This window comes from Lepisma saccharinum, chromosome 18 (assembly GCF_977018435.1).
Source record: "Lepisma saccharinum chromosome 18, izLepSacc3.1, whole genome shotgun sequence".
Classification (NCBI taxonomy): domain Eukaryota; kingdom Metazoa; phylum Arthropoda; class Insecta; order Zygentoma; family Lepismatidae; genus Lepisma; species Lepisma saccharinum.
In genome coordinates, this window is record NC_139246.1 from 41,464,942 (window position 1) to 41,491,867 (window position 26,926).

Here is a 26,926-nt window from a genome sequence, read left to right on the forward strand (position 1 = left end):
GATGGAAGACCGGAGGTAAACGGCACACAGCACTGCGTACAGAGAGGGGACAGGGTACATCTATCATTACGAAGTGCTTTCCCACTCATTTGAAGAAGCTCGTGGTTTTCGCACAGTACCAATACAGGGCTGGACGGACGGAACGAGAAATTAAGTTTGTACAGAGGGCAGATTAACAAATGGAGGGTACAAGTTAAAAGAGAGAGAGTGTGTGTGACAAAGGGAAATGTGTTTTAAACATAAAGAAGCACGCTGCAAGCAAATTTTAGGCTGTATTTTATGTGGACAGGATGTTTTCTTTTTATGTCTAAGGTGTGTAAAAATTTGTTTCAGATCACTGATCGAAGTCTGGACTTCTTATGTTCTCTTCTACAGCGTCATTGTTCTCATAGGTAGTATTGACAAAGATTTGTAATTTGATTATTTCACGTCGCTTTTCTGCATATGTTAAGCCAGTGAACGGTGATCAGTCAAAATAGATGAAAGAACGAGCGCCGAGGACTCAAATTCAGAATCTTGGAGACGACGCGAAAGTTGTCCAAGCATTTGTGAAAGTTTTTGGTGGTGGAAGTTAGGTCAGGCGCGTCGCCTGATAATGTTCGCATGAACACGTGAATACTCATACACACACATACACACACACACACACACACACACACACACACACATAATATATTTATTCGAAAAAATATTTTGTTTGATGTACGAGTATACACACAATTTACTCTGAGACTACTTCTTTCACATCTGATAACTTTTGTAGATAGTTGGTAACACTGACTCCCACGGTGTTCAACGTAGGGCTTTGCACACAATTGGTGTGCGTGTTGCATAAGACTGACAGCTAAGGGCTATTGACCATTATACCCGGAAAATATTCACTTCCCTGTGCGAACAGTGAGGCAATCGGCAATACTTCTTTCATTCGACACCAGAGTGCAGTATATGCAAGGCATGTCTAGCTCTAGGGGGACTCGAAAAGGCCTGCGCTACATAGTTGCAAACTTTAGTGACAAGTCGCTAAACCTGGCTGATTTTAAGCAAATGAAAGCGCATGTCTAGTGTGTGTTCTTTAGCCACTTATTCCGGCAAATCAGCAAGTGGTCTTGTTCGCAATAGATAAATTTAAATAGTTTGGACCACCCATTACTAATTATAAATGTAATTAAAAGGGTGTTAGTTGTAGAAAAAACTTGTATTACTTCAATTGAAGATAAAGTTACAAGGGAGAGGAGTAAATCTGCATTCAGTATAAGGATTTATTGTGAACACCCGTATGTGAACCTCACGCGATGCCACTGAGTTAGGTTAGCAGTTTCTCTCTCTCCTTCTCTCTCTCTCTCTCTATCCCCCCCTCTTTCTGTGCGCGCGCGATAGATTGTCTGCATACAGAGCTCGAAATGCATAATCAAATCAGGTAGATGTACTTTTTGTGCACCATTTAACGCAGCTAAATATGTAATTTTGGTTTCTCTGGAAATGATGGTGTCTGATCTTCTCAATTGATGCATATGAGTGCATCAAACGTAACAGTAGATGACAAAAATACCCTATGACACATTTCTCTATGTATTTTGATGCACTAAAAGTGCATTTTTAGCTGTTTTACACTTTAACGAACTACTGAAGTTAACATATTTGTGTCGACCGACAGATTTCGTGTCCTCCGTGTAGTAATAAGTAATAAAATGTATTACATGTGTTATTATAACACCATTAAGCCTTGTTTCCATGCTATGAAAAACTAAATATGCTGATCAAGGCAGAAATGTATTTTATTTTAAAACATAAATTAAACGTAACGTTTCAACCTTCTAGAAGGTCTTCTTCAGACTCTGTTTCAAGTACGAATGAAACAAGGTACAAAACAGGAAGATATATATACACAAAAATCACTCCCCTCCAGACACAAGATTATTAGAAAGTTGTTTCTGGAACATTCCAGCAGGTGGCCTTCCCTTGTCAACTGTACTTTCAGCTGACAGGCGATTTGGTTGGACTCTTTATCTCACGCTCTTTTTCCCTTCTTTCTTCATTCCTCTTCCTTCTTCTCTCCTCTTTCGCTCTTGTCCTTTCCACTCTTTCTAACACCTCCTTCCATTCCTATCTGCTTAGCCTGTTTCTCTTGTGTGTTTAAATATAGCATTTCTCTCTCTCTCTCTCTCTCTCTCTCTCTCTCTCTCTCTCTCTCTCTCTCTCTCACTCTCTCTCTCTCTCTCAAGTCGTACATCATCCCTATGTTGTTTCGACCTGTCTTTCAGCCTCTTTTTAGTTTCTCCTATGTACAAACTTTGACATTACACTTCACTTCGTAGATAATCCCTTCCTCTTCCTCCTCTCTGTTTTCCTTATTCTTGTTTGCATTCTTCGCTATTCTTAAGATGTTTGTATCTGGAGGGGAGTGATTTTTGTGTATTTTTGTATATATATATAACCTTGCTAGAAGGTTGAAACGTTACGTTTAGTTTATGTTTTAAAATAAAATAAATTTCAGCATATTGAGTTGTGTTCTCAAGGCATGCAGATTGAAAACCTTTGAACATCCTGGCTATTGCAGCCTAATGAATTGAGGTGGGCCCTAATGTAGATCATGGGTCTGGTCGCGATTAGCCCATCTGTGCATGAAGTGAACCAAAACCAAAAACTGAAACAAAATTTTCTATGTGTATGTGTGGAGGGAGAGAGAGAGAGAGAGAGAGAGAGAGAGAGAGAGAGAGAGAGAGAGAGAGAGAGAGAGAGAGAGAGAGAGAGAGAGAGGTTTACATTTCTTCTTCCACTCGTATTTTTCCAGCGGGTAAGTCAGTAAGTAGGTCACAAACTATTATTAAAAATAATACTAAGTGAGATACTGGCTTGAAAACTGTTTTTATTTTGCAAAAGAATCTCGCTTTATCATTCCCCAAAATCCTGTTGCATAGAAATCTTTGGGCTGCTGTTGCAGTCACAGTCGCACCTCACGTTCAACATCTTCATCATCCGCGAACCGTTTCCCGCCACCATGCGCACACTTTTCGGAAATTCAAACGATACGATCAAGCATCATGCTGTAGGCTAAACAATGAGAACACCCTATTGCGGTTGCTACGTTGTCTATCCCTATTCGCCTGTCAGCTGGAATCATCTCCTCCACCCGTACACTACTAACTAAATATCATCAAGCTGGATTGTGCTGCCACCTAATGACACCTTTAGAAACTACTCACTACTATTATCAGCCATCCCACATCAGTCTCTATTTACTGACTTCCCCTCGTATATTCTAATCCATCGACAAAAATACCTTCATAGCACCTGTGGCGAAAATACAGCGTGTCCCAAAATGATTATCGAGGTTTCAAGTAGTTGGTATATTGCAACAGACGAAGGTGAATGTTTATATTGTAAACAAGAATGGCTGCGGAAGTTTGCTATCCTATCATTTCCATCCCATCAGTCACAGCGGCGTAGGTGTATTACAAGATGGCGACTCCCGTGCAGAAGACCTTTTGTGCCATTGAATTTGCAAGGTAGGGCGTAAGGTAACGTCGTCGCCTTGTAATCAAAGGGTCCCGGGTTCGATACTCGGTGGAGGCACATGGCACACTGGTTCGGATCCCACTTTAAACTGTAGGGCCAGTCCCGATTAGCCTTCCTGTGCATAAAGTGTACTTAAGACAACAAATCAATGAATCAATCAATTACATTTGCAAGGTGTGGTTCTGCTGTTTCAGTTCAGCGATTTGGAAGTGATCCTCTTGTCACATAACAACATTCGTCGATGGTTTAATAAGTTTCAAACAACTTTTTAAGTTTCAATTTATCACTCGAGCTATCCTGACACGTGTTTGGAAGCATTGCACTACCGGAAGGATGTGTGCCGTGTCACGAATGGTCCACTGTGTAAACTTGTTGAGTTGTTGTTTACTCCCATGTAAGCTTTGTCCTTGTACCCTACATATAAGGGAAATTAGACGACTATGAAACCATGATAATCATCTTGGGACACGCTGTACATAGACGTGGCTCGGCGCTATTCCTCCCGACTCTTTCAATTAACCTTGAATAACTTTTAATAGGTATATTTTGCTTTCAAGAATAACATTAATGTGTGGACGTTTCCACAATGTTACACATATCTTATCTTTAATTTAAAAAGGACTTGTTATCCTTTGAACGAGTTTGTTGAACAGATATATTTTAGTGATGAATTCTCTTGGTCTTTGTAGTTCTCATTTAAGACCTGATGGTAGGAGAACTTTGCCAAAAATAGCATAAACTTAGTAAATGAAATGTGTGTTTCAAGTTCATTTTTGAGGCTAGCAAGCGCTGCGAAAAAATTAAACCAGAAAAGAAGCATATATCAACATTGCCTCCATCGCTGATGTTGATTTTGTGGTACGGGCTGTAAGTGTGGAGTCCTCTTTGTTATTCTTACCCGACGGTAGACTTGAAGTGGACACAGTCGAAAGCGGAATAAAGAAGACCCCCCCCCCCCCCACAAGACACTTTTCCCTCACAAAGACTTTCACGGGTTCTAAAATTCTGTTCTTTCGTTTTTGAGAGTGGCATTAAAGCGGCTTATTTTCCAAATTCTTTTTTAATATATTTTTACCGAACCTGCACGGGTCGTATTGTAGGGAGTATCCCAAACTTTTGGATTGAAATAGTTATCACTACGATTATCAACTCTACACCAAGTCTGTGCACGACTATCCTAATCCCTTTAAAGTACATGCACTAAACTATCACTGTAGTACAAACACTCAGCTACCCAGAAAAATATTCAATGTCAAACCAATTTACGTCTTGCTTTATTACAACGTACCCTAGAGATGGATCTGATTAGTCTCCAATGTTTGGTCCTTTTCATGGAACGCAGATCACAACTTGACTGAAGACGCCTAGGTCTTGCTTTGGTTGAGAGCGTTGCTAGTCTAGAATTGTCGGAGATTCCTCAAGTGTAGGCAAACTTCGAAAAAGTTCTATAAATTGAAGGGCTTAACTAGAAGGGCCTATCCCACTCAACAGCGGAAAGTAAGTTTAGTACTGAAGTTGGAAGTTGATGCCATCTATTATCGCGTGTGTAAACTGCAACGTTGTGGGGCATGTAGAATAAACTTTCTTATGTTGTAATATGTGGTTAGATATTGGTCTACTTGGCCTCCCCAATGGCGCAGTGGTAGCGTCCTCGTCTTGTAATCATGGGTCCCTGGTTCGATACCTAGTGAAGGCATATATCGGACCCCACTTTAAACTGTAAGTCCAGTCCCAATTAGCCTTACTGTGCCTTACTGTGCATATGGACTTAAAACACCAATTCAATCGATCAATATTGGTCTAGTTGATTTCTGAGCATAAGAAGTATTTTTAATTTGACTGTTACCCTTTTTACAGAAATGTGGGATACCCTTCTAGTGCTAACACCTTCAATGTGTAACCTTTTGATGGTTAAGTCCTTTCAAGTGGCTTTCAATTGGGCGAAATGCGGTCATCCAAGAATGAATTATATAATAGCTACATTAAGCATATTAATTTTCTCCTGTGTTATTAGCAGTTCTGACTGAAAATAAATTCTGAGGAGGCAACACTGTCATAAAATATTTTTACTTATAAATAAAGTATATATATTCGATACATTTAATTATTGTTCAGGTATTTGTTCTTGCATCGTGGATGACAAGTGAAAGATCCCAGTTGGTTAATATGATTACTTAATTGATTCCTTGTATTATCAGTCCATGTATGATTGTGTGTGTGCTAATTATATGAGTTCTATTTATATTTGTTTTATTTTTATTTTTGTTGTTTAGCCTCCTTTTTTGCCACAGCAATGCCAATTAAAACTTTAATATTTACAGTATATTTTACAACAAATACCATGAATGTACATAATATAGGGTGTTCGTAATTAATGTGTAAAGTTGTAAAGATAATTTGCGATCTGCATGCTATCGTAGTTGAAACATTGGACAATCCTTCGAAAGACTGACCACAAACGTAAGGTTTATTTATAAGATGTTGGCTCTTCCACAGAAACTTACGCACTCCTTTCCCATTCCAGATTATGTGTACAACCCGAAAGAAGCCAGGATACGGAAGGCCATGCGGGAGCAGGCGGCCAGGGAGAGGAACCACTTGCCACGTAGCCACTTGCCTCCGGGGGCCCCCGCCCTGTCCCTCCCGAAGGTGTCACCCCAGTGGAAGCCCTTCACTTCGCGGCAGCAGCAGAAGCAGGGAATGTTGTCCCCCAGGGTGAGTACCGTTGCTTTTGCTTTTGGGATGTTGGAATAACCGCGAAAGAGATTAAGCATGAAACGTAACACAGGATTAAACGCGAAAGGAACAACAGCGAAATGGATTAATCGCGAAACTAGAATTGAACACCGGAATAAGAGCGAAGGAACAACAGCGAAACCGATTAATCCCGAAAATTAAATTGAACACCGGAATAGAAACGAAAGGAACAACAGCAAAACGGATTAACCAGGAAACTAGAATTGAACACCGAAAAAAGAGCGAAGGAACAACAGCGAAATAGATTATTCGCAAAACTAGAATTGAACACCGGAATAAGAGTGAAAGGAACAACAGCGAAACTGATTAATCACGAAATTAGAATTGAACACCGGAATAAGATCGAAAGGAACAACAGCGAAAGGGATTAATCACGAAATTAGAATACTAGAATTGAACACCGGAATACCAGCGAGAGGAAGAACAGAGAAATGGATTAGTCGCAAAACTAGAATTGAACACCGGAAAAAGAGTGAAAGGAACAACAGCGAAACTGATTAACCACGAAACTAGAATTGAACACCGGAATAATAGCCAAGCGAAAGGAACAACAGCGAAACTGATTAACCACGAAACTAGAATTGAGCACCGGAATAAGAGCGAAAGGAACAAAGGTGAAATGGATTAATCGCGAAACTAGAATTGAACACCGGAATAAGAGCGAAAGGAACAAAGGTGAAATGGATTAATCGCGAAACTAGAATTGAACACCGGAATAAGAGCGAGAGGAACAACAGCGAAATGGATTAATCGCAAAACTAGAATTGAAGGCCGAAAAAAAGAGCGAAAGGAATAACAGCGAAACTGCTTAACCACGGAACTAGAATTGAACACCGAAATAATAGCGAAAGGAACAAAAGCGAAACTAGAATTGAACACCGGAATAAGAGCGAGAGGAACAACATCGAAATGGATTAATCAGGAAACTAGAATTGAACACCGGAATAATAGCGAAAGGAACAACAGCGAAATAGATTAATCGCGAAACTAGAATTGAACACCGGAATAAGAGCGAAAGGAACAACAGTGGTGACCCATGCTTTCCATGCCCTTCGTGTCTAGGCGGTGTTCCGATCTCTGTGCACCACCCCCGAGGAGCTGGGCGTGGTTTCTGCTTGCGTTGCACCGTCGAAAATATAATTACCCATCCAATGGTAATGGATGGCGTCGTTTGCTGCATCAGGAGGAATTTGTTCTAGGGTCTTAGTTGTTAATGTTAACTTACAGCTTCGTCGGGTGTGTCTAGAAAGTTCTGGAACTGGTGACTGGTCTCTGTCGGAAGCATTCATTGTCTTAGCTCAGTTTGTTTGTCAGCGTTGTGCTTCGCCGACCAAACGTCTCCTGGTACAGCAGTTCATCGCAAAATCTCAATATTTTTTATATTTCTGCTAATTTCCAATAATGACGACGGCGAGGATGATGATGAAATTGATGAAGGACACTCACACTCAGGCCATGACTCGAACCCAGAAATTTCGGTGGCGAGATCGAAGGTTTACCACTTAACACGCTCACCACACGCCGGCTGCAAACTTGCAATAAAAATAACGATAATAATCCTATGATATAGGAAATATTTAAGTGTTAAGTTCTTCCAAGTTGCCTATCTTTTAGTGGCCTGTGGTCAGGGGAACGACTCTCCATATCTCCTTTTCGGATATGTTGCTAGTATAATCCGGAGGTCGCAGATTCAAATCCCATCTCTGGCCTTCTTGTTGCAATTTTCCGTGTTTTTACTCAGATATTCAGGCGAACGCTGTGAAGTAACCTTCAATGAAGGCCATGGAGACTTTGTCTTTTTTCTTTATCCCTTACCTTCTGTAGTTCTTTACCTTCTGGTAGCGATTATCTGGTACGAGTAACTGACGTTTTTTAAATTGACTAAACAATTTAAGCTCCTCATATTATAAGAAAAACTCCAAAAATCCTGGACAGTATCAGCCTTAAGGTAGGAGCGTTAACAACTAGGTCACCATTATTATTATTATTAATAATAATAATAATAATATTTTTTACGCATACAATTAAAATTATACATGTAAAAGTTAAGACAATTTCAATAGTGTTCCTGTCTTTTTACAAGTTTCCAAGCATGTGAAAACTTGAAAAATGAAACAGTTTTATGAGAATTTGCAGGTCGAGATATTTAGAATCTACGACCTTATCATGCTATTAATGGTGTCCATAAGTTTAGATGAATTCCACGCTGATTTCCCCTTAATGGTGACAAGGATTTATGTTGAAGAAACAGATTGACAACGTCATAAATATCACTGATGTTGTGTGTTCTGAGAAGAACGTTGCACGTTACTTGACACGGGTGGAACTAGGTAACGTCTCTTGCTGCACGACCATGCTCCTCCCCATAACGCAGCAATTTGACAGAAAACGTTCGAGTCTCCAGGGAAGAGCGTAACAACTTTTCTACTGAGATTTCGACCTGTGTATGGAACCGGTTGGGGAGGAAATTACATTGTGAGGAAATTACAGAGCTACGAATGAGCTACGATGACTGGGGGGTTCGTCGTGCAGACCACATGTCGCCTCGTAACTGGCTGGATGAAGGACTGCAATTGGTAGGTAAGGCCTGGCCCTCACGGGCTGTTGCGCCATGGGTTACCAGTGCGTTCTATAATATCTGAATTAGAAAATATCGAAATTCGAAACATTGTTTTTGTCTAACCCCCTATAAGAACAAAATATATCTTTGTAGCCTCATTGGCCGAGCGGTCAACAAGGATATCGACATTAATTGATTCGGTTCGAATCCCGGATTGCGTATGATTGTCCTGTCACCGGCTTCATTTAATCATCATTCATCCGTTGTCGCGAGTTGCTAAGCATGATAGAAAGTGACGCTCTGACGCTAACAACAAAATTGCAAATATAACCAGGTTTTCTATACTCTATCCCGGGAATCTGTGGAGCAAGGCTGCGCATAGAGACAGGCAAGGCTAAGTGAAGCAGTACACGCTGCTGCGAAGGCTGGTAACTGCAGCCGATTTCCCCCTCCACGCAATCCCGTTCCCTCTCGCGTGTTCATTGGTGGAGTCGTCTCGCGTCATCACTTACGCAGAGGCTTGTTTTCGTTCGCTCCAGAGATACCATGGACAGAGTATACGTGCGTTCAATGATCAGAAGCAAAAGTGTGTTGTACAGTCACAGACACTTTTGGATTGTAACGACTCCATTTACTTCCATCGGGATCGTTGCAACCCATAAGTGTCCATGACTGTACATATAAGCAAAGTCCAATTAGTGCGTCTCGAGTTATTATCTGTCAGTCGAGAAAATACAGCCGACTTGTGCTCATGACTCTAGAATAATTTGCCTGCACTTAACTTACAGTAAGTATACTGATCTCGGGTCCAACTGGCGGCTGACCTACTATTTGCTACATAGCTCCATTTGTCCACCAATCGTCTTCGGAGGCGTAAAAGCTGTAGGGGTAACATCGCTCTCCCGTTACAACGTTGCCAAGCGTACGTCTGTTTTTGTCAGTTGTTTCTATTGGCTTGTTTATGCTGCGTTTGGGGTTTTTGTGTACTAATTTTCCATGCTTTGTGTACTATTGTACAACTTTTATCCAGTAACAGCGTTGATCAACTCTATTTCCCCCCGTTTTAGAGTACATTTGGCAACATGCTGTGTATCCCACGCTGATTTGTCGATGCCTCGTGACACGAAAATACCCGATGCCAGTCGAGGAGAATTCAACTGATCGCTGATTCGTTGTTTCCCAGCCGCCAGTTGGAATGTAATCAGTTTTATAGCTCTTGTCTACTCTTACGGTGGGCCATACATGCTGCCAAGGGAAGTGGGGAGCGGGGATTTCGCCGCAGACCTACCAGACAACAGCGGTGGCGCCGAGAGTTACGGCGTCGCGGGAGGATGTGCTGCGCGCACCTCGTTCTACAGGCTGCTGCGTTTCTTATCGAGCTGGATTGACACTTCCCCGCTTCCCTTGCCTGCATGTAGGGCGCCCGGCAGAGGCGTGCGCAGACCCTCTGATTAGAGGAGGGGAAAAGCTTTCATGAAAGTTCAGTCGGGAAAGAAAAACCTAATTTTATCTCCCTGTTTAAGTTTTATTGCATCAATGGGTGTGGGCATATATACACACCCCATATATATACATAGATACATAATCAATTCATCTGCCCCATAACAAACCAACAGGAAAAATCATATAAATTGTCTCTCAAATGTGCGCACTCCTTTTCCTCCAAACACTTGTTCATGCATTTAAGAAAAATCCATTTAGCAGCAGAAATTCTCTCCCTGCTAATTTACAATGCATTACAGAAAACAAATTGCGAGCGAAGCGAGCAAGAAATTTTTTAGATCCAAATTTTTGCAAAATGAAAACAATATTAATTTAATATGGTGTCAAAATTTTCATGGAGCGCCATGGCATTCTCTTTTCCAATTATTTCATTTAGATCGTTCGGCGTCCAGGACCAACTCGCGCCAACCCCTAGCTACGGCTCTGAACTTGATAAGGCTGCAAGGAAAGCAGACATTGCGAGCGAAGCCAGAAAGAAAATTTTACGAAACTTATTTTTTTTGTATAAAATTTGAAATCAATTGGAGCTCTGTAGCCACCCCTGCAGGTACTCTTGGCCGTCTGGAAGAAATAATGCAAGTAAGACGTGAAAACAAATTCCATCTTGAGTATCCTTTTGTCCTGCTACTCTTAGATTCTGCTAGTCTTGCTTTCCTTTACTTCCATGTTTGCCCCCCTAAAATTGATTTCCGTCCAAGGATGGGGGCCAATGCCAATATCCTAATTTCTAGGTGAAAATATAATAATATAGGGGCATGGATGTCTGGAAGGGAGGCAAGGATGGCCACATCTCCCCTTAGAAACCGAATGTCAACCTAGAAGTACATTTTCACACGTATAATTTGATTTCAGTCATAATAATTTACATTAATTATTATAATGGCTACAGGAATGCGATAATATCAAATTCAACAGGTGTTTCTTGAGGGGCAACACTATTGTCAGGGTAATATGCCCCATGGAAAAATACCTTGCTTGTCCCTCAGTGGAAAAAATCTGCGGGGGTGCATTTGCCCCCCCCCCCCTTGCCCCTTCTGTATACGCATATGGCGCCCAGCATTAAGGCTAGACAAGAGCTAAAATGCGGACTTGGCTCCTCCCTGCAGCGTTGCAACATATTTTTGCGAGGGAGCAGTGTGCCATGCCGATGGTTTTGTTCGGAGGGCGGCGCTCACGCGGTGACGTACGGCAACGGTGGAATGATCGACGCCCACGCCAGCAAATCAGAGAAAAGCAGAGTCGCGCTGCAGCTTGAACGACTAGAACAAGTCGGGACACGCAAGAATACAACATTTTTCTCTCTTGGATGTCTTTGGAACGAGCGCGAGGGAGCTGCAATTGGCTTTAGGAGAACAACTCCTTAATTACGGTGGAAAACATCCAAGTGGCATGTTTACCCAGAAAACATTTCTTCATCCCCCGCACGTGCATCACAAGTGACCCTCTTTTTCCTTATAATTTCCCTTTCATCCACCCTGCAAGGTCGCTTCAAACAGCAGGTTATTAGTCTGAACATGTAATTAAAGTCGGCTTTTCCCGTACGCTACGAAAACACTAATGAATGGGTAACATTGCAGCTTGCAAAGTTACAGCACATGAAAAATGCTAAATTTTTAGTCATAAACATTGTACAGTGGCGTCGCTCCAAAAGCAAGGGGGCACACGTTCCGCAGCCTACTTCTCTGCCCCCTCACCTACTGAACCCTCAAATAGATCAGAATAAATCGAAGTTCTACTCATATTAAAGAAGTTTAAATATTATATATTAAATGTGCTTGTACTCATAAAATACCCTCCTCCCAGCGAATGTTATTTTATTACTCTGATCGGTGACCTGCAGAATGTGTTTCGTGGTTGCCATCTTGACACTTGGAAGGAAGAGTGGAAACAAGCTTCACGCTATGAAGCCGGCCATATGTTAGGTGCATGGCGTTCCTCGTCCCGTCCCTCCCGTCGAGAAGACCTTCTTCTTACTCGACTCTGTATTGGACATAGCCGTTTAACATAGGGTTACTTGCTGCAAGGGCTGGACCTTCCGATGTGTCGTGTTTGTTATGTCGTTTTACGCATTCTCCATATTCTTGTTGAATGTGCCAATTTTGTTTTCAGCTGTTTGTCATCCCTGTTTGGCGATGACGAGTGTTTTATCAAATGTTATTAGCTTCTTGCAAAGAGCTGGTCTTTTGCACTGTTTGTGAGGAAGCTTTTAGTTTGTTTGTTGTGTTTCTCTTGTGCAGGTCCCTTTACACCCTTGCACTTCTAAGTTTTCTCAAGGGGCTTTTTACACCCCTTGTTTTGAATTTTTAAGTAAGAATTTATGTAAGGGGATATTTCCCCATTGTACATTTAAGAGTGAAAATGGCCTAATGTGCCGACACACTCAACAATTTTAATCCAATTAATAAATTTGATCGGTAATTGTTATATAATTAAACTTCCGTGTGAAGTTTTTAAAACATAAAACATGAAAGCTTGATTTTACATTCCTAACAATAATTTTACTAACTGCAGAATTAAAGAAGTACGTTGCATGCTACTCGTTCAAATACCAGATTGGTAAATGTTTCACAAAGTTGAATTCATGATCGATATCTACTATCGATTAATCAGCTTGTTCATGTGTAAGAGTCATGAACTACATAAAGGATGGGAGTCGTTTTAATTGTAAGATTTTTCTTCAAGATTATAAATATGAAACAAACAAAATGCTTTCATGTTGCAAGTTGCAGTTTGCTACGTTTTATTTGTTGTAATTTTCGAGGACTTGGTTGTGCAACTTTAAGAGCTAAGTTTTTAATTTTGCTGTATCATATATTTCAACTTTTACTCGATTTTAAGAGGGAAACTTACGCGTGTTTAGCGTGCGAGGCTTTATGAATAAGACAATTAAGTTGTGTTGTTTTACAAGGATTGATTTTTAAAATCTTTTACACAATTCTTACCTAAAGAAATGTGACTAACGTCCTTACCTCGCCAGGGAAGGGGGACGTAGTGATTAAGCATCCCTTGTTTAAGCTTCGCATCCACCTTTCATGTTAGTGATAATAATAATAATAATGAATCATTATGAAATTTTATGTTACACGTTGTGTTATACTGAAGTGCTTCGATTCTTGGCAGGGATTGGCATATTGAAACTGTACAGTGGGATCCATGAGTATTACCGTGCAAATTGTCCATCACTTAGTTCGTGCACTTTATTTGACCCAATAACAGCTTCAAGAATTAAAAGAAAACTCAAAACAAGCTGTTGACAACTTCTGCACCAGCATACATAAGAAATCATCGCTTAAAAACACACAGGATGTGAGAGAAAAATTAATGAAAATAGTCATGGACAATTTGCACGGTAATACTCATGGATCTCACTGTACGACCAGTCCAAATTCGTCTCTAGGTAATGCAACCAGTGTTCTTGAACTACTGTTTAAAAAGCAATATATTTCAAAACCGTCATGTACGATATTTTCCGATGTAAATTAGTTATAAAATTGCAAATATTATCATTTTATCTCAATATGCTATTTGTCTTCATATTCTCAATTATTTGGTTGTATGAGGATACATTAATATGATGTGTGCTAAGCAGTAAGAAACTGTTATGAATTTGCAGGTAACAACAAACGAAAACTTAAAACCAGAAGTAATGTAATATAATGTAGATTTTTCACTGATAAAAATAATTATATGCTACATAGTAAGTGGTAGACATAGCACCTTCTCAAAGTACAGTGTGAGGGCCTTCCCGATGGCTCAGTGGTAACGTCGTCGCCTTGTAATCAAGGGGTCCCTAGTTCGATACCAGATGGAGGCACATTGCACAGTGATTCAGATCACACTTTAAACTGTAGGTCCAGTCCCGATTAGCCTTTCTGTGCATAAAGTGGACTTAAAACAACAATTCCAAAGTACATTATACATTATAACTACTGAATAAGATAACAAAATGTACAAAATTAGTAAAAATAACGATACATTTGACATTATTTACCTTACATTAATATATTTTATAGCCTCAGATAAATGGGTACCTGGGGACAACCCTGGGGGTAAAGGCAGGCGGAGAGCGTGGTGCTGATTACGTGGTGCACATCAGCTCCAAAATGGCCGAGATCGAGAATGTGTGGGGCCCTAACCCCACATCCCTAAATGTGCCTTCATTGCATGTTGCCATATGCACGGGGAACCTTTAGGTTGCTTTATAGCTCAATTAAACCACATATTATATCCTATTTTAAAATAGCAGCTATTAATTTAAATCTTACATAATCGTAGTACTTATCGTGTCTACAGTGCATAATTGTAAAATTGTAGGGTAATAATAGCCTGTATAAAAATTAAGCTTCCATTCCGTACTGTTATTAATACTAATATTCTAACTATTATCCACTTTGTACAAAAAACATAAATATATTAATGCTAGTATAGCAACCGCCTATCGTCTACATCATAATTAACATAGATTGTGTAAATTAGTAAAAACTTTCATTGACTCGCCAGCCAAACTACAGCCTGTAAACTTCGAGAAAGCGTTGGTGGCTGTTATGTGAGATTGAAATTTGAGCTTTTGCAGTGAGAGCTGTTAAATGAGCCGGAGGAAAAAAAATCCCTTTCGGTTTCTTCAAACGCTCAGCCCAGACGCCGGGGTGGGAAGCGAAAGTGTTGAATAGAACCGCTCCAGTGCGTTAACCTGTAGGGTCAAAGGAAACAAAACTTTTAAATGAAAAACTCATTTCTCTCTCTCTCTCTCTCTCACTCTCTCTTTGCACCTCGTGTTCCGATCGCTCCCTTCCCTTTCAATTCCTCTTAGCCTTTTTTCCCAGCCTCCGGTTTTTCACGCTGGATTTTAGAAATTGTTTCCACAAGGACATTCGGAAAGGTGCTGATTTAATTTCCCTTATTGCCCGAAGTACGATCCATAGGTCAGTCTAAAGGTCGCGAGGCCAGGTGGCGCGACAAGGGCTTTCTCTCGCTGGGATAAGTCATCGAGAACACCCTTCGCGGGGGGAGGGTGTGGTGAGAAATCCACTCTTATGACATGGGCGTATCGAAAGTTGTTTTTTTCCGGAGGGCAAACAAATCTTTCATTCTAGGTGGACAACAGCGATTTTTCTAGGAAGGGGCAAACAATATTTTCTCAGGGAAGGTGAGAATATTTGAAAATAGAATAACTTTTATTTTAAAATAGAAATTGTAGCTTTTCTGGCGACGTGATTCGAACAAGTGTTCTCGGGTTTCGTTCTACGAAAAGTTTTTGCTGGTTGGTGGTGACCACCACATATCAAGTACTGCTCATCCTCTTCACAAAAAGGTAAATGGAAAAATTAATTGGACATGATTAGTAAGTAGCGTATCAGGATTTTATTTTGAGGGGAGCTGAACCTGAAGCCTATTATACTTACAAAGGTGAAGGTAAAGTTCCCCGTGCACATAGCACCGTGCCATGAAGGCACATTTAGGGGATGGGTAGGGCCCTACACATTCTCGATCTAGGAAATTTCGCAGGTGATGTGATCAGCACCACGCTCCGGCCGCTTTTACCCCCCCGTACCCGTTGATTTGAGGCTGGGTGAACCTCAGAGCCGCTTTAGGCGGGGACAAGGCCTGAAAAATTCTGACAGAAAACGTAAGTAAACATTTTGAAGTACAAATGAATTTGCGGGTCTCTCGATGGCGTTGTGGCAACATTGCACTGTGACTTGAATCCCACCTTAAACTCTAGGTCCAGTCCCGATTAACCTTCCTGTGCATAAAGTGGACTTAAAACCTAAGCTCAGACAAATGAATTTGCCCCCTCCCCGTGTATGTATGTATTTCAAGCCTCAGAAAGCCATTGATAGTATTTGACCACGGAAGACATGCTAGCTTGAGTGGACGAATCCAAACTTAAGAGGGGGTGTAGGTAGAAATATGCACAGCATTATAATTGTGCACATTCCGTTGCTTATTATCGCTCGCGTTTTCAATGTTTGAAATTGTGACGGCTGTTTCAGCTCGTGGAAATGGAAGAAACTTGATTTTTCCCGAACTTGCTTCCCCATTTTCGTTCCGCTCGCAGCCGCCACCTATTTCGATACTGAACTCGTCCAGTTCGCGCATGCCCACTTGCGTCGATGGTCGCGTCTAACCTAACCGTTTCCTCTTTAGCTTCACGTTTCTCCTTTTATTAAGGCCAGAAAATGCAGAGGACAAGAGCTGGCTGGTGGATGCCTCCGAACGAAGCAGTCCTACTCTTCTGGGATTCTGGGACAGGATATAGTACTTCACAATTTTTCAGCTTGTTTAGGTCTTGCTCGAGTAGAATGTTGAAGTGAGCGTGATGCGCTTATGAAAACGATAAACCATGAAGAAAAGTCTGTTCCTGCGGGAGGACTACGATTGACTCTGGTGAGAATCGAAACACATTAAGCGTTTGGTGAGCGAGAAGAGGAATCAGGGAAGACTCCGACGCTCCAAGATGAAGAAGAGGATTGAGCGGGGGGCGGGGGCAAATTGGTGAAAAAAGTACTCGATATGGTAAAGTGTAAAATGAAAAAGAATAGTTGATGCAGAAACCAATTTTCTGCATTGAAACTGCAGCAAGTAAAATTTCTGAACCACCGAACCAGATGTCGATAGAAGCCCTCTACCTGGCCACAATGATCTAATCATTGTGTTTGTTGTCTGATCTGTTTCATTAATTCGCTGTTAATATAGATAGATAGACGAGAGACGCACCTTTAAAGAGAAATGTAGTTGATTTTTAATTTTACTATATTTTTGCTTCTTAGGTGGTGACTGCAGTGAGGCTGTAAAATGCATAAAGAGCTTATTATGCAAAATTGTTGCTGTAGTCATGTGATTGGTTGTGTTTTTTGTTTTGTCTTGTTTTTGTGTTTTGTGTGTGTTCGTTATGTCTTTGTCGCGCTTCAATCACGTCTCACTTGGTGTCTGGTGTTCAATGTCATGCATGTCTTTTATGACACAGATGGTTTGAGAGTTTGTTGACACTATACAGGCAGACAGGTTACAGCATACGTCGGTTCAACAGGATAGTGCTGCAGCCCATATCGCCAAGAACGTAATGTCATATTTGGTACACTGTTTTCATGGGCAAGTAATCTCTCAGGGATTGTGGGCAGCTTGCTCTCCAGATTTATCACCACTCGACTTTCCTTGTGGGGTTACCTCAAGGAGGCTGCCTACGATTTCCACACTATTCCGGAATTGCTAGCAAATATTCAACTGTGTTGATGCAATTTAACAGCAACAGTTAAGAAGAGTCTTATAAAACATGAGGGCCTCCCCGATGGCGCAGTGGTATCGTCGTCGGCTTGTAATCAAGGGGTCCCGGTTTCGATACCCAGTGGAGGCACATAGGGGTTCGGATACCACTTTAAACTGTAGGTCCAGTCCCGATTAGCCTTACTGTGCATAACGTGGACTTCAAATACCAAATTAATCAATTATAAAACATGATTCACCGTATTCACTTGCGTGGATCTCACAAAGGCGAACACTTCGAGCACTTATTGTAAATATTGTACAGGGACATTCCTGAACTTCAATTTTTAAAATTAAATGCAATGCTGTAACTTTATCCTATCTTGTGAGCTTGTCTATATGTATATACTTATACATATATATACCTAATTAAGTTAGAAGGAAGAAGGTATTTTCATATTGTTCGTTTATTTTAACTTTTTTATTTACTTTGGTTTTCTATTGTGTCCCACGCCTGACACCAAAAAACAAATAATTTCTCCTTTAACTGTTGCATTTCCCCCTCAACTTCACTAGGATATTCAAAGACCAATTACGTTATCTCTTTGTCTTAAATAATTTATTTTTCATCATTTTACAATTCACAGAAATTAAAATAAATTTGTTATTAAGTAAAGAGGCAGTGTTTTATCTGTCGCACCCGTGACACGCAATTGTTCACTTGTAGCTATAAATCTGGGAAAGTACTTTAAGGGTAGTTATGTTTAATCAGCAGTGTATAAGTTTCATATTTCATTGCATAGAAACTGTAAGAAATATGTTGCTTGACTATCAGTACAATAGTTATTTTAATATCAAAAATGTAGTCAGCGTCCCATCCGTGGAAATGGGATACCTCTACAATAAGTCGTTTCCCCATAAGGTTGCATCTCTTCTTGAACACCCTGTATCAGAACTTTACCTACTGCTACTCGTGAGTGTACCGATCGTCTAAAGGCGGAAGTGCCCATACACGGGGTCGAATCCCGCTAAAAATATCTACCCGCTCCCCTCCTCTCCCCGCCGAGCCACCGCTGCTATCGTCAAAGTCGATACGTTGCCTCACATGCTGCATAATTAGGACACTCTACCTTGCTTTCTTTTCCCCTTAGTTTCCAGCGTTCAAGTTACACCCTGTGCGCGGTAAGATGATACGCAAGCAGACATTGGGGGACGTTTTTTTAATGCAGTGTTTGCCTAATCGGTAATTGCTGAAGTTTATAGGGCGACCTTTCAATGTTGCCACGTCGCTTAGTGTCACGCTCGACTCTCTGATGCACCGGTAGGTGGCGTCGTGTTATCTGCGAGAGGCGTTTCCACTTCCCTTCCCTCTCACGAACTAATGAATCTACACATTATACACACAGACTGATCGAAACACTGACTGAAAGATAATCGACAAAGAAGTTGCCAGATTTTTTTAAAAAAAATCTGAGCTATGCCATGAAACCGGGATGGATGGAGAGGGATATCATATTTCAGAAAATTGATTTGTCTTTTGTAACAGTACATGCGTAACCAACACAGCCAAACTGTGGTATAGTTGTTTACCAAAATGATGAAGGCATATGGGGTGATGTGGAGGTACAGCTCCATATCTTCTTGGTCTCGGCATAAGTTAGGATGATGTGATATATCAACAAATTAGAGGTTCAAAAATGTTGTAAGGCCTCCGGTTGGGATCTCTTCTAGTGTTTAAATGTAACTCGTTGGGGGTGAAGCATTCACTGCGCATGCGCGAACAACAAACTGAAGCGACACGATGCACGGTACTGAGAAAACGGCCCAGTCAGAGCGACACACAAGCGACAACCGACATGTGGAGCTTGTCCCTAGGCAAACACGAGAAAGACTTCACTGAGGATCGAGTTACGACCGATGAGAAGATTTTAACTCAACTTAATATGTGGAGGCCTCACCTCCACATATTATTATTTATGACAGAGAGAAGGTAATTGACCTCTGAATATTCTAGTGAAGTTGAGGGAGAAATGTAACAGTAAAATGAGAAATTAATTGCTTTTGGTGTCAGGGGTGGGACACAATAGAAAACACAAGTAAATAAAAAAGTTAAAATAAAAGAAACAATATGTAAAATACTTTCTAACTTAATTATGTATAATACTTGGATTTTTATGCAAATGACAATTTTAGATAGTTCACTCATAAGATAGGATAAAGTTACAGCATTGCATTTAATTTTAAAAATTGAAGTTCAAGGACACTTTAACATGGAATATCCCATATATTATTATCTAATATTGTCACTTCTTTAATTTCTTAGTTCTATTGTCTGTAAGGTGAACCCGTACGCCATCCTGAAAGACTAAAAATAAGAAACGATATGAACCAAATTAAGAACAAAATTTTGAATATCAAATGTCATATATAGATATTTCATATCGAAACCATATTTCCCGTTCCCATGGCCAATTCCGATCGCTAAATTGAATATTTGTGACCCCACTTTCGGAATAGATTTAGGTGATATTATATTTGAATAAGAGTTTATTGACAAAGTTGATGACCTTCTATCTTCAAAAATATCATGTACACACTTCAATATTTCTGATTTCTTCTTCTGATTCTGTTTAAGAAAAATTAATGCACAATTCATGTATAAAACTGGCAAAACATACATAAATTGTGCTCGTGTAAAAATAGTACATATACCTAGAGAGACGTGCTTTCCAAAGGAAACTATGCTTAGCTAAATTGCTAGATTTTTAGCATCATGACACTTTGTTTATTTAGTGTATAAAAATAACTGAACGTGATACTAAAATCCATATGAAAAATTAATAAACCAACACGGCAAAATGAATTTAACCTATATTCTATTTTAACCTTACTATTATATATTGCAGGCAATTGAAAGACAAACATAATAAGTTAAGAAATAATGTACGAAGATTTTCTCCTCTGGAAAACAGAGGAGAAAGTATAGAAAATATAAGTTATTGAAAAGACCTTTGACATCTGAACTAACATTATAAAATTTTCTGTCGGTTTTGTGTAATTGGTTGCTGTAAGAATCCGTAAGAATTCCGTACAGGTACAGTCAGCCGCAATAAAAATGGGACACATAGATCCTGAAATATTGGCATCCTCGCATTGCATTATGTATGCTACCTAACTCCATGGCGATGGCAGAACTTTCTATTGAAGACTTGTTAGTTGAGTTCGGTCATCGCCGTAGATATAGGCAACACACACAACGACACACAGGAAGCGAGTATTTCATGGTATATCTGCGAGGTATTCAGTGGTAAATTTATATTTAATAATAATAACTAAAGGATTTTGCATTATCAGTGTCTTGGCTCAACTAACACATAACCTCAATGCGTGGCTATCGGCGTACCTATGGTCGCATAGGATAGCTTGCACCCCGAACTGCCACACCAAGATGTATGTACAACATCAAGGAGTTCTTTTTTAGTTTAAATTCTGTCGACAATCTGCGGCGAATGTTAATTTCTCATGCGAAATCCTCGCTTTTGTACTTTTTTCAAGATCACAGATCAAACACAGATGAATCACTTGCTAATTACAAAAATATGCTACAAACAAAAGTGACATCTACGTAGGTTTCTATCCCAATTTATATAAGACATATTTTTTAAACCATTACAGAAATATACTCGTAGAATTACACAAATATAAATTAATGCAATTAATATTAAACTAGAGATACATATGAGAATAAGGTACAATTTAACACAAAATATATGCTTTCTCTCTCAAAACTGGTATACCAGTAACATATTTTCAGTGGTTGATATCACACAAAATACGGATCACATCAAGGTGTTACATTTTTATTGCTGGTGGCCGTACATCCTTACTTAAAGCAGCCAAAAATAGCGCGACCTGCAATGTTTATTATGCCCACGGCCGTAATTATGGGAAAATATTGGGAAGGGTTCAGCTTTCGGTAGTCCGAGGATAGTAAAATTAAAATTCTTGTATTATAACTAATAACTATTGATCATGGATGTTATTCACTAATGGTATGTTAGTAATTACACTATTATTGAATTTAAACAATTTTGAATTAATATTTCTAAACATCTCACTGTGCATATAGACGTTCACTAATTATATTAACAATTACAATATTTTTCATTATGTACATTGAGATTTTTATTTGCGTTTTGGATAGTTTTTTGAAAAGTTTGCTATTTTACAGTTTACTTTGAACGTAATGGATACCGTTAAAGTTATTCTGAAGATATGAATAAAATAAAATTATTCACCATTCATTATAAGTTATATTTTTAAAATAATTTCAGATGTTACAGTGATTTGATCAACTGTTTATGCGATTATTCCATTAATGCAAAATGGTTATCAAAGCAATGGGAAGGGTTTGTACCCGTTGAACCCTCCCCTTATATACGGCCATGATTATGCTTAATGTTTTACAAAGAAGCAGAAATCAGCGTTTACATTCCAGTTCCTTCGCAAACTTCAGACAGCTTTGAACAGCGATCGGTACTTTTTCTTTCTCGATTTCGCCTTCATTCAGTCGTCAGGGCGACGCTGAAATTGGAACATGGGACGCAACAGGTTAATTTTTGCAAGGAATGTCAAAGCGTTCCTGTTTTCAATATTTCAAAAAAAGCAGAACGTGAAAGGGAACAAACTTATCCCTTTCAAGTTTTTGGCCGAGTTTTCACACGACAATTCTCCGTGCGGGCGAAACGTAGCTTTGGCAACGTGGCAGAGCAAGTCAACGCACTTGGTCTCACAACGTAACTGTTGCCATGGAGACCATTTCCATGACAACAGACTGCTGGACGATCCTTACCAGCACCACGTGTTACTGTGCTTCAGTTCCCCAGGAGCTTGTAGGCGCTCAAGTCTTTTCGGTGACCGCTTCTGAAACTTGGCTGTTCCCACGGAATTCGAAATCGTAAGAACAGATCCTTCACAAACAACGTGACTAAGGTCAAAATTCCGAACGGACAACTGTTGCTGCAATAAAACTTGGAGAGAGATTCCCTCAAACTTATCACAGGCGTCCGCAAGAAAGGGAGGATGTCGAGAGAAATTGCCTTTCCTTTCTTTTCATATCGGGTTTTTACCTCTTGGGTTAATCGCGACGACGAGAAAGATTAATTTCGTATTTTTATTTTTTAAGTCGCTAATCTGTCTCTTTAGGCTGATCGCGACTAAGATGATGAATGATGATTAAATGAAATAGAGGAAGAGATAACTAAATATGTAAATAAATAAGTAAACTAAAGCTTTTCTTACAAACCGAAATGAATTGTTAGGTAATAGTCAAAATTTAATTATTGACAACAACTCGTTTGAACCAGTTTCCAAATTCAAGTACTGTTCTTAAAAGTAATACTAACAAATGAAAAAGAGGAGTATATTTCAAGTAAACAATACCTTTGTTGTATTTTTTTCAAAAATTTCCTAATTTGTATTGACACTTCACCACAAGCACCATGCAAGTTATTCACAGTTTTATTCACAACTTCTATCTGATCCTCTAGTGGTACTCCTGAGTGTTCCAAAGCAATATGGCAGTAGGAAGAAGTCCATTTCCCCCCATCATTTTTCAGGAAATAAACTGGGGCATATAATTGTAAACAAATTCAACAACTTGAGTGAACGAGGGAGTAAGGACTAATCCACTTCGAAAATGGCTGCATATTCTTTGAAAAGAAGAAAATATGCTGAATACGAACGAAATCTATGCTCTATCACATAGAAATGACCAAATATGTCTTAAAAATGCATCTGTATAATTAGTTTCTTCATAATATGAATTTCTATATATTTAGGGAACACATCACCCTTACCAAAAAAAATATGCTACGTCATCAAAATCCTAGTTCTAGTTATTACCCTCACGAATATGCCTACGCCAGTTACAATCATGTTTTCCTATTGCGTAGTTGTCTTTTTTTCCCTCCAGAATTGGTTTCCTCCACAGTTTCACTGTGTTACTAGCAAAGCAAAGATCTTTTTACTTTCTGTGAATATAAACTAACGAATTGGATTGGACTCAGGGAACTTTTGGAGGCCGATTATCCTGTGATAATCAAGTAATGAGTTAGGTTCAGTCCTGGTCCTCTGCATTCTACAATCGAAGTTGCTCCAGTTTTGCAGCAGGAAAGGACACTCCTAGATTACCTCTTTTTTAACTCTTTCCTCCATAAGGCCTCCCTGATGGGGCAGTAATCAAGGAGTCCCGGGTTCGGTACCCGGTGGAGGCACATAGTGGTTCAGATCCCACTTTAAACTGTAGGTCCAGTCCCGATTAGCCTTGCTGTGCATAAAGTTGACTTAAAACAACAAATCAATCAATCAATCAAAAATAAATCTTTATTGGGAGCCTGAACTGCATTATGCAGACTAACGAGGCTCTGGCGTTTGGACGCATGGCTAGTTTAATCCTGTATGACGGTTGTGTTCTGTGCCTTCTGATCGTCCCTTCATCTTATCACCTTTCATCCTCATCTTCGTAATTAGCCAAAACTGACAGAAACGCGAAGTAACCAATCATTGCTAGCCTGTCTGCAAAGAACCTCTGTTAGTTATGGAACCCACTCAACGGCGTTATAGGTTGGGTTGCATAACGTCAAGGATGGGGGTGAGAATCGACACGGTGAGAGAAGGTTTGTTCATTGGCTAATCAGAACTGGATCTTCAAATTAACCCTAGATTAACTGTGCCTTACCTGAGGATGGAGGAGGGACAACCTCACAGACGCACACATTTTTTTGATCACTAAATTTCAGGAAACAATTTTGTTATTGAATCACTGCTTCTTTGTTCATTTATATGTGCAGATATTTATTAATTATAATAATTACAAAAATTACCATCATTAATAAAAATAATAACCAATGAGTGTCACATACATATTTTACCATTCAGTAAAACTCAAGAAACATAATAATTTTTCATTAATTTTTTTTGTTTATAGAGGTGCAGTTGTTTATTAATTTTAATAATTGCAAAAATTACCATGATTACCAACCAATTGTACACTGTCACTGGCATGAGTGTCTCGAATGATACGCATTCAAAGACGGCGCCTGATAAGCCCACCTAGTGCATTTTGCTTCCTATTTACCTTACATTTACGTTTTTATGAACAAAAGTAATACAGAAATATTGTGAATACCTTAGGGAACAATGTCATTTATTTTCAATTTTTCACAGTTGAAAAATCGAAAAAATAGAGGTGATGGACCTGATAGCCTTCCTCGGGTAAGCTAGGGTTAAAATTGAATTCCTCTATTACAGGATGACAGCTTTATTAAGGAGGCCCTTAGTGTACGGGGTACTTTCCTACTATATAACAAATTGCTATTCTAAAAAGGGATTCGCGGGTATTAATCAGATCAACATTTTCTTAAAATTTCCCATCCTGAAAATTTTCTGGTCTTCTCGATGAATGGCTAATTTTTTCAGTTCCGAACGTCGGGATTATAAAAAAGTCACCTCCTAATCCCGTCCGACTAAAACTTTTCAGTCCCGCACATCACCAATTACGCCAATCAATTTGATTCTAATGTATCTTATGAAAACGTTCTTTTGTTATTTTGTTGGACATAGCAATTAATGGAGGGCCTCCCCGATGGTGCAGTGGTATCGTCGTCGCCTTGTAATGAAGGGGTCCCGGGTTCGATACTCGGTGGAGGCACATAGTGGTTCGGACCCCACTTTAAACTGTAGGTCCAGTCCCGATTAGCCTTACTGTGCATAAAGTGGACTTAAAACACGAACTCAATCAATCAATGGCTATTAATTGCTTGCGCTGTCAGCCTGTAAATAACAGAAAACAATATTATTTGCAATGAAGTATCGCTACAACTTCACCATTCGAATTACATGAACTTTTCCAAGTTATCTCAGGGGGTCAAGTGCACCCTCTGTCCCCGCCCTTTCAAGCACCCTGTATTCACGCCGTCCCTCCTCTCGAGTACAGATAAAGGGGAGACGCTTAACGTTTGTTTACGCTGTGGGCGTAACGAATTTTAAACTGTTAACATTACCCAAAAAAGCGGGATGCAGCGTATGAACTTTTCCTTCCGCAGCGCTGCGCATGCGCGTTGACGGGCGAAACGTCATTGGTCCCGTTCGGATGCATCGACTTCATTCGGCTCAGAGATGCCAACCCTAGCATAATGATGCTAAACCTAGAACAATTTGAGCTTCGTTGGCACCTAGCACCCTGTGTTTGCATAATGGGAAAATCTAGTAGCATAATTTGCAAACTTGCTTCTCTGGAAGGGAGAAAATTACTTCAAAGAACAATAATTTCAGAAATTAAAAATAAAATACTACTTCCGGTCCAATCACACCCTCTTCTTTTGGTCTCTTCTTTTTTCTCCCCAGTTTATCTCGCGAGGAACATTTCATGGCAAGAAATCGGTAGAAAGTTGTGGGGCGCAAATAAAACTAATGCAGCTTTGTATTCGACGAATCGTCTCAAACTTTCTCTAGCTCAATGTTGAGCTCATCTCGGAAAGTAGATGCATAACTTAAAATTACAATCATCCAAAAAATAATAATAATAATAAATTACTATTACTAATTATCGATAATAGCAATAATTTATAATTATTATAATAAATGAAAAAGGCCGGACCCTGTGGTCGCGTGGTTAGCACATCGCACTGTGACGCCAAGGGTACCGGGTTCGAATCCCGCTCGGGCTTGGTTGTTTGTGAATGTCCATTCATCAATTTCATCATTTCATCACTCATCCCCATCTTCGCAAATTAGCCAAGATGCACAAAACGCGAAGTAAAATAAACTAAATCAACCAACCAATCAATAAATGAAAAGGAACAATTTTGTACCGAAGATTTTATATTTCCAAATAGTTAGTGAATACTTTTTGAATAATATATCTTATAAAAATTCCCAGAGGAATATCTCAATTGAAATATATCTCAAAAAGGTCAGATGGTTAATAACTGAAATTGTGGAAAGCTACAATGTGAATTTGTGATGATGTATAAGATTGTAGGTGATCTTGTATTATTTTATAATTATATATTCAATTTTGTAATTTTGTATCTCCTATTTTCACACAGTGATGTACATGGTTGTCAAATCGTGCTCATGACTTAAATAAATATTGTTATTTTTGTCATATATCCTAGCACAATTTATCAACATTTAGGATAATTTCACAGATTAAACACTTCTTTTTATAATCGGGAGGTTGGCAACGCTGATTTCGGCTACCGGATGCAGAGTTTGAAGAACTCACCTTGGCGACTGAATTAAGGAAGCCTCGACGTCGGAAACAATTTGCTTCCCGAAAACTCGATTACTGCTCGGGATTTGACAAGGTGGAATTACCTCCAG

General features: G+C 39.6%; 1 protein-coding gene across 2 annotated transcripts in view; it reads left to right on the forward strand.

Annotated features, from left to right (window-relative positions):
* The window catches only part of LOC146002024 (uncharacterized), a 132,731-nt gene that overhangs the window by 62,222 nt on the left and 43,583 nt on the right, over positions 1-26,926 (forward strand). For both annotated transcript variants that reach the window (XM_083139732.1, XM_083139733.1), the window contains one exon: positions 6,041-6,231. In XM_083139732.1, coding sequence (XP_082995858.1) covers positions 6,041-6,231 — 191 coding nt within the window. The remainder of the gene's footprint in view (positions 1-6,040; positions 6,232-26,926) is intronic.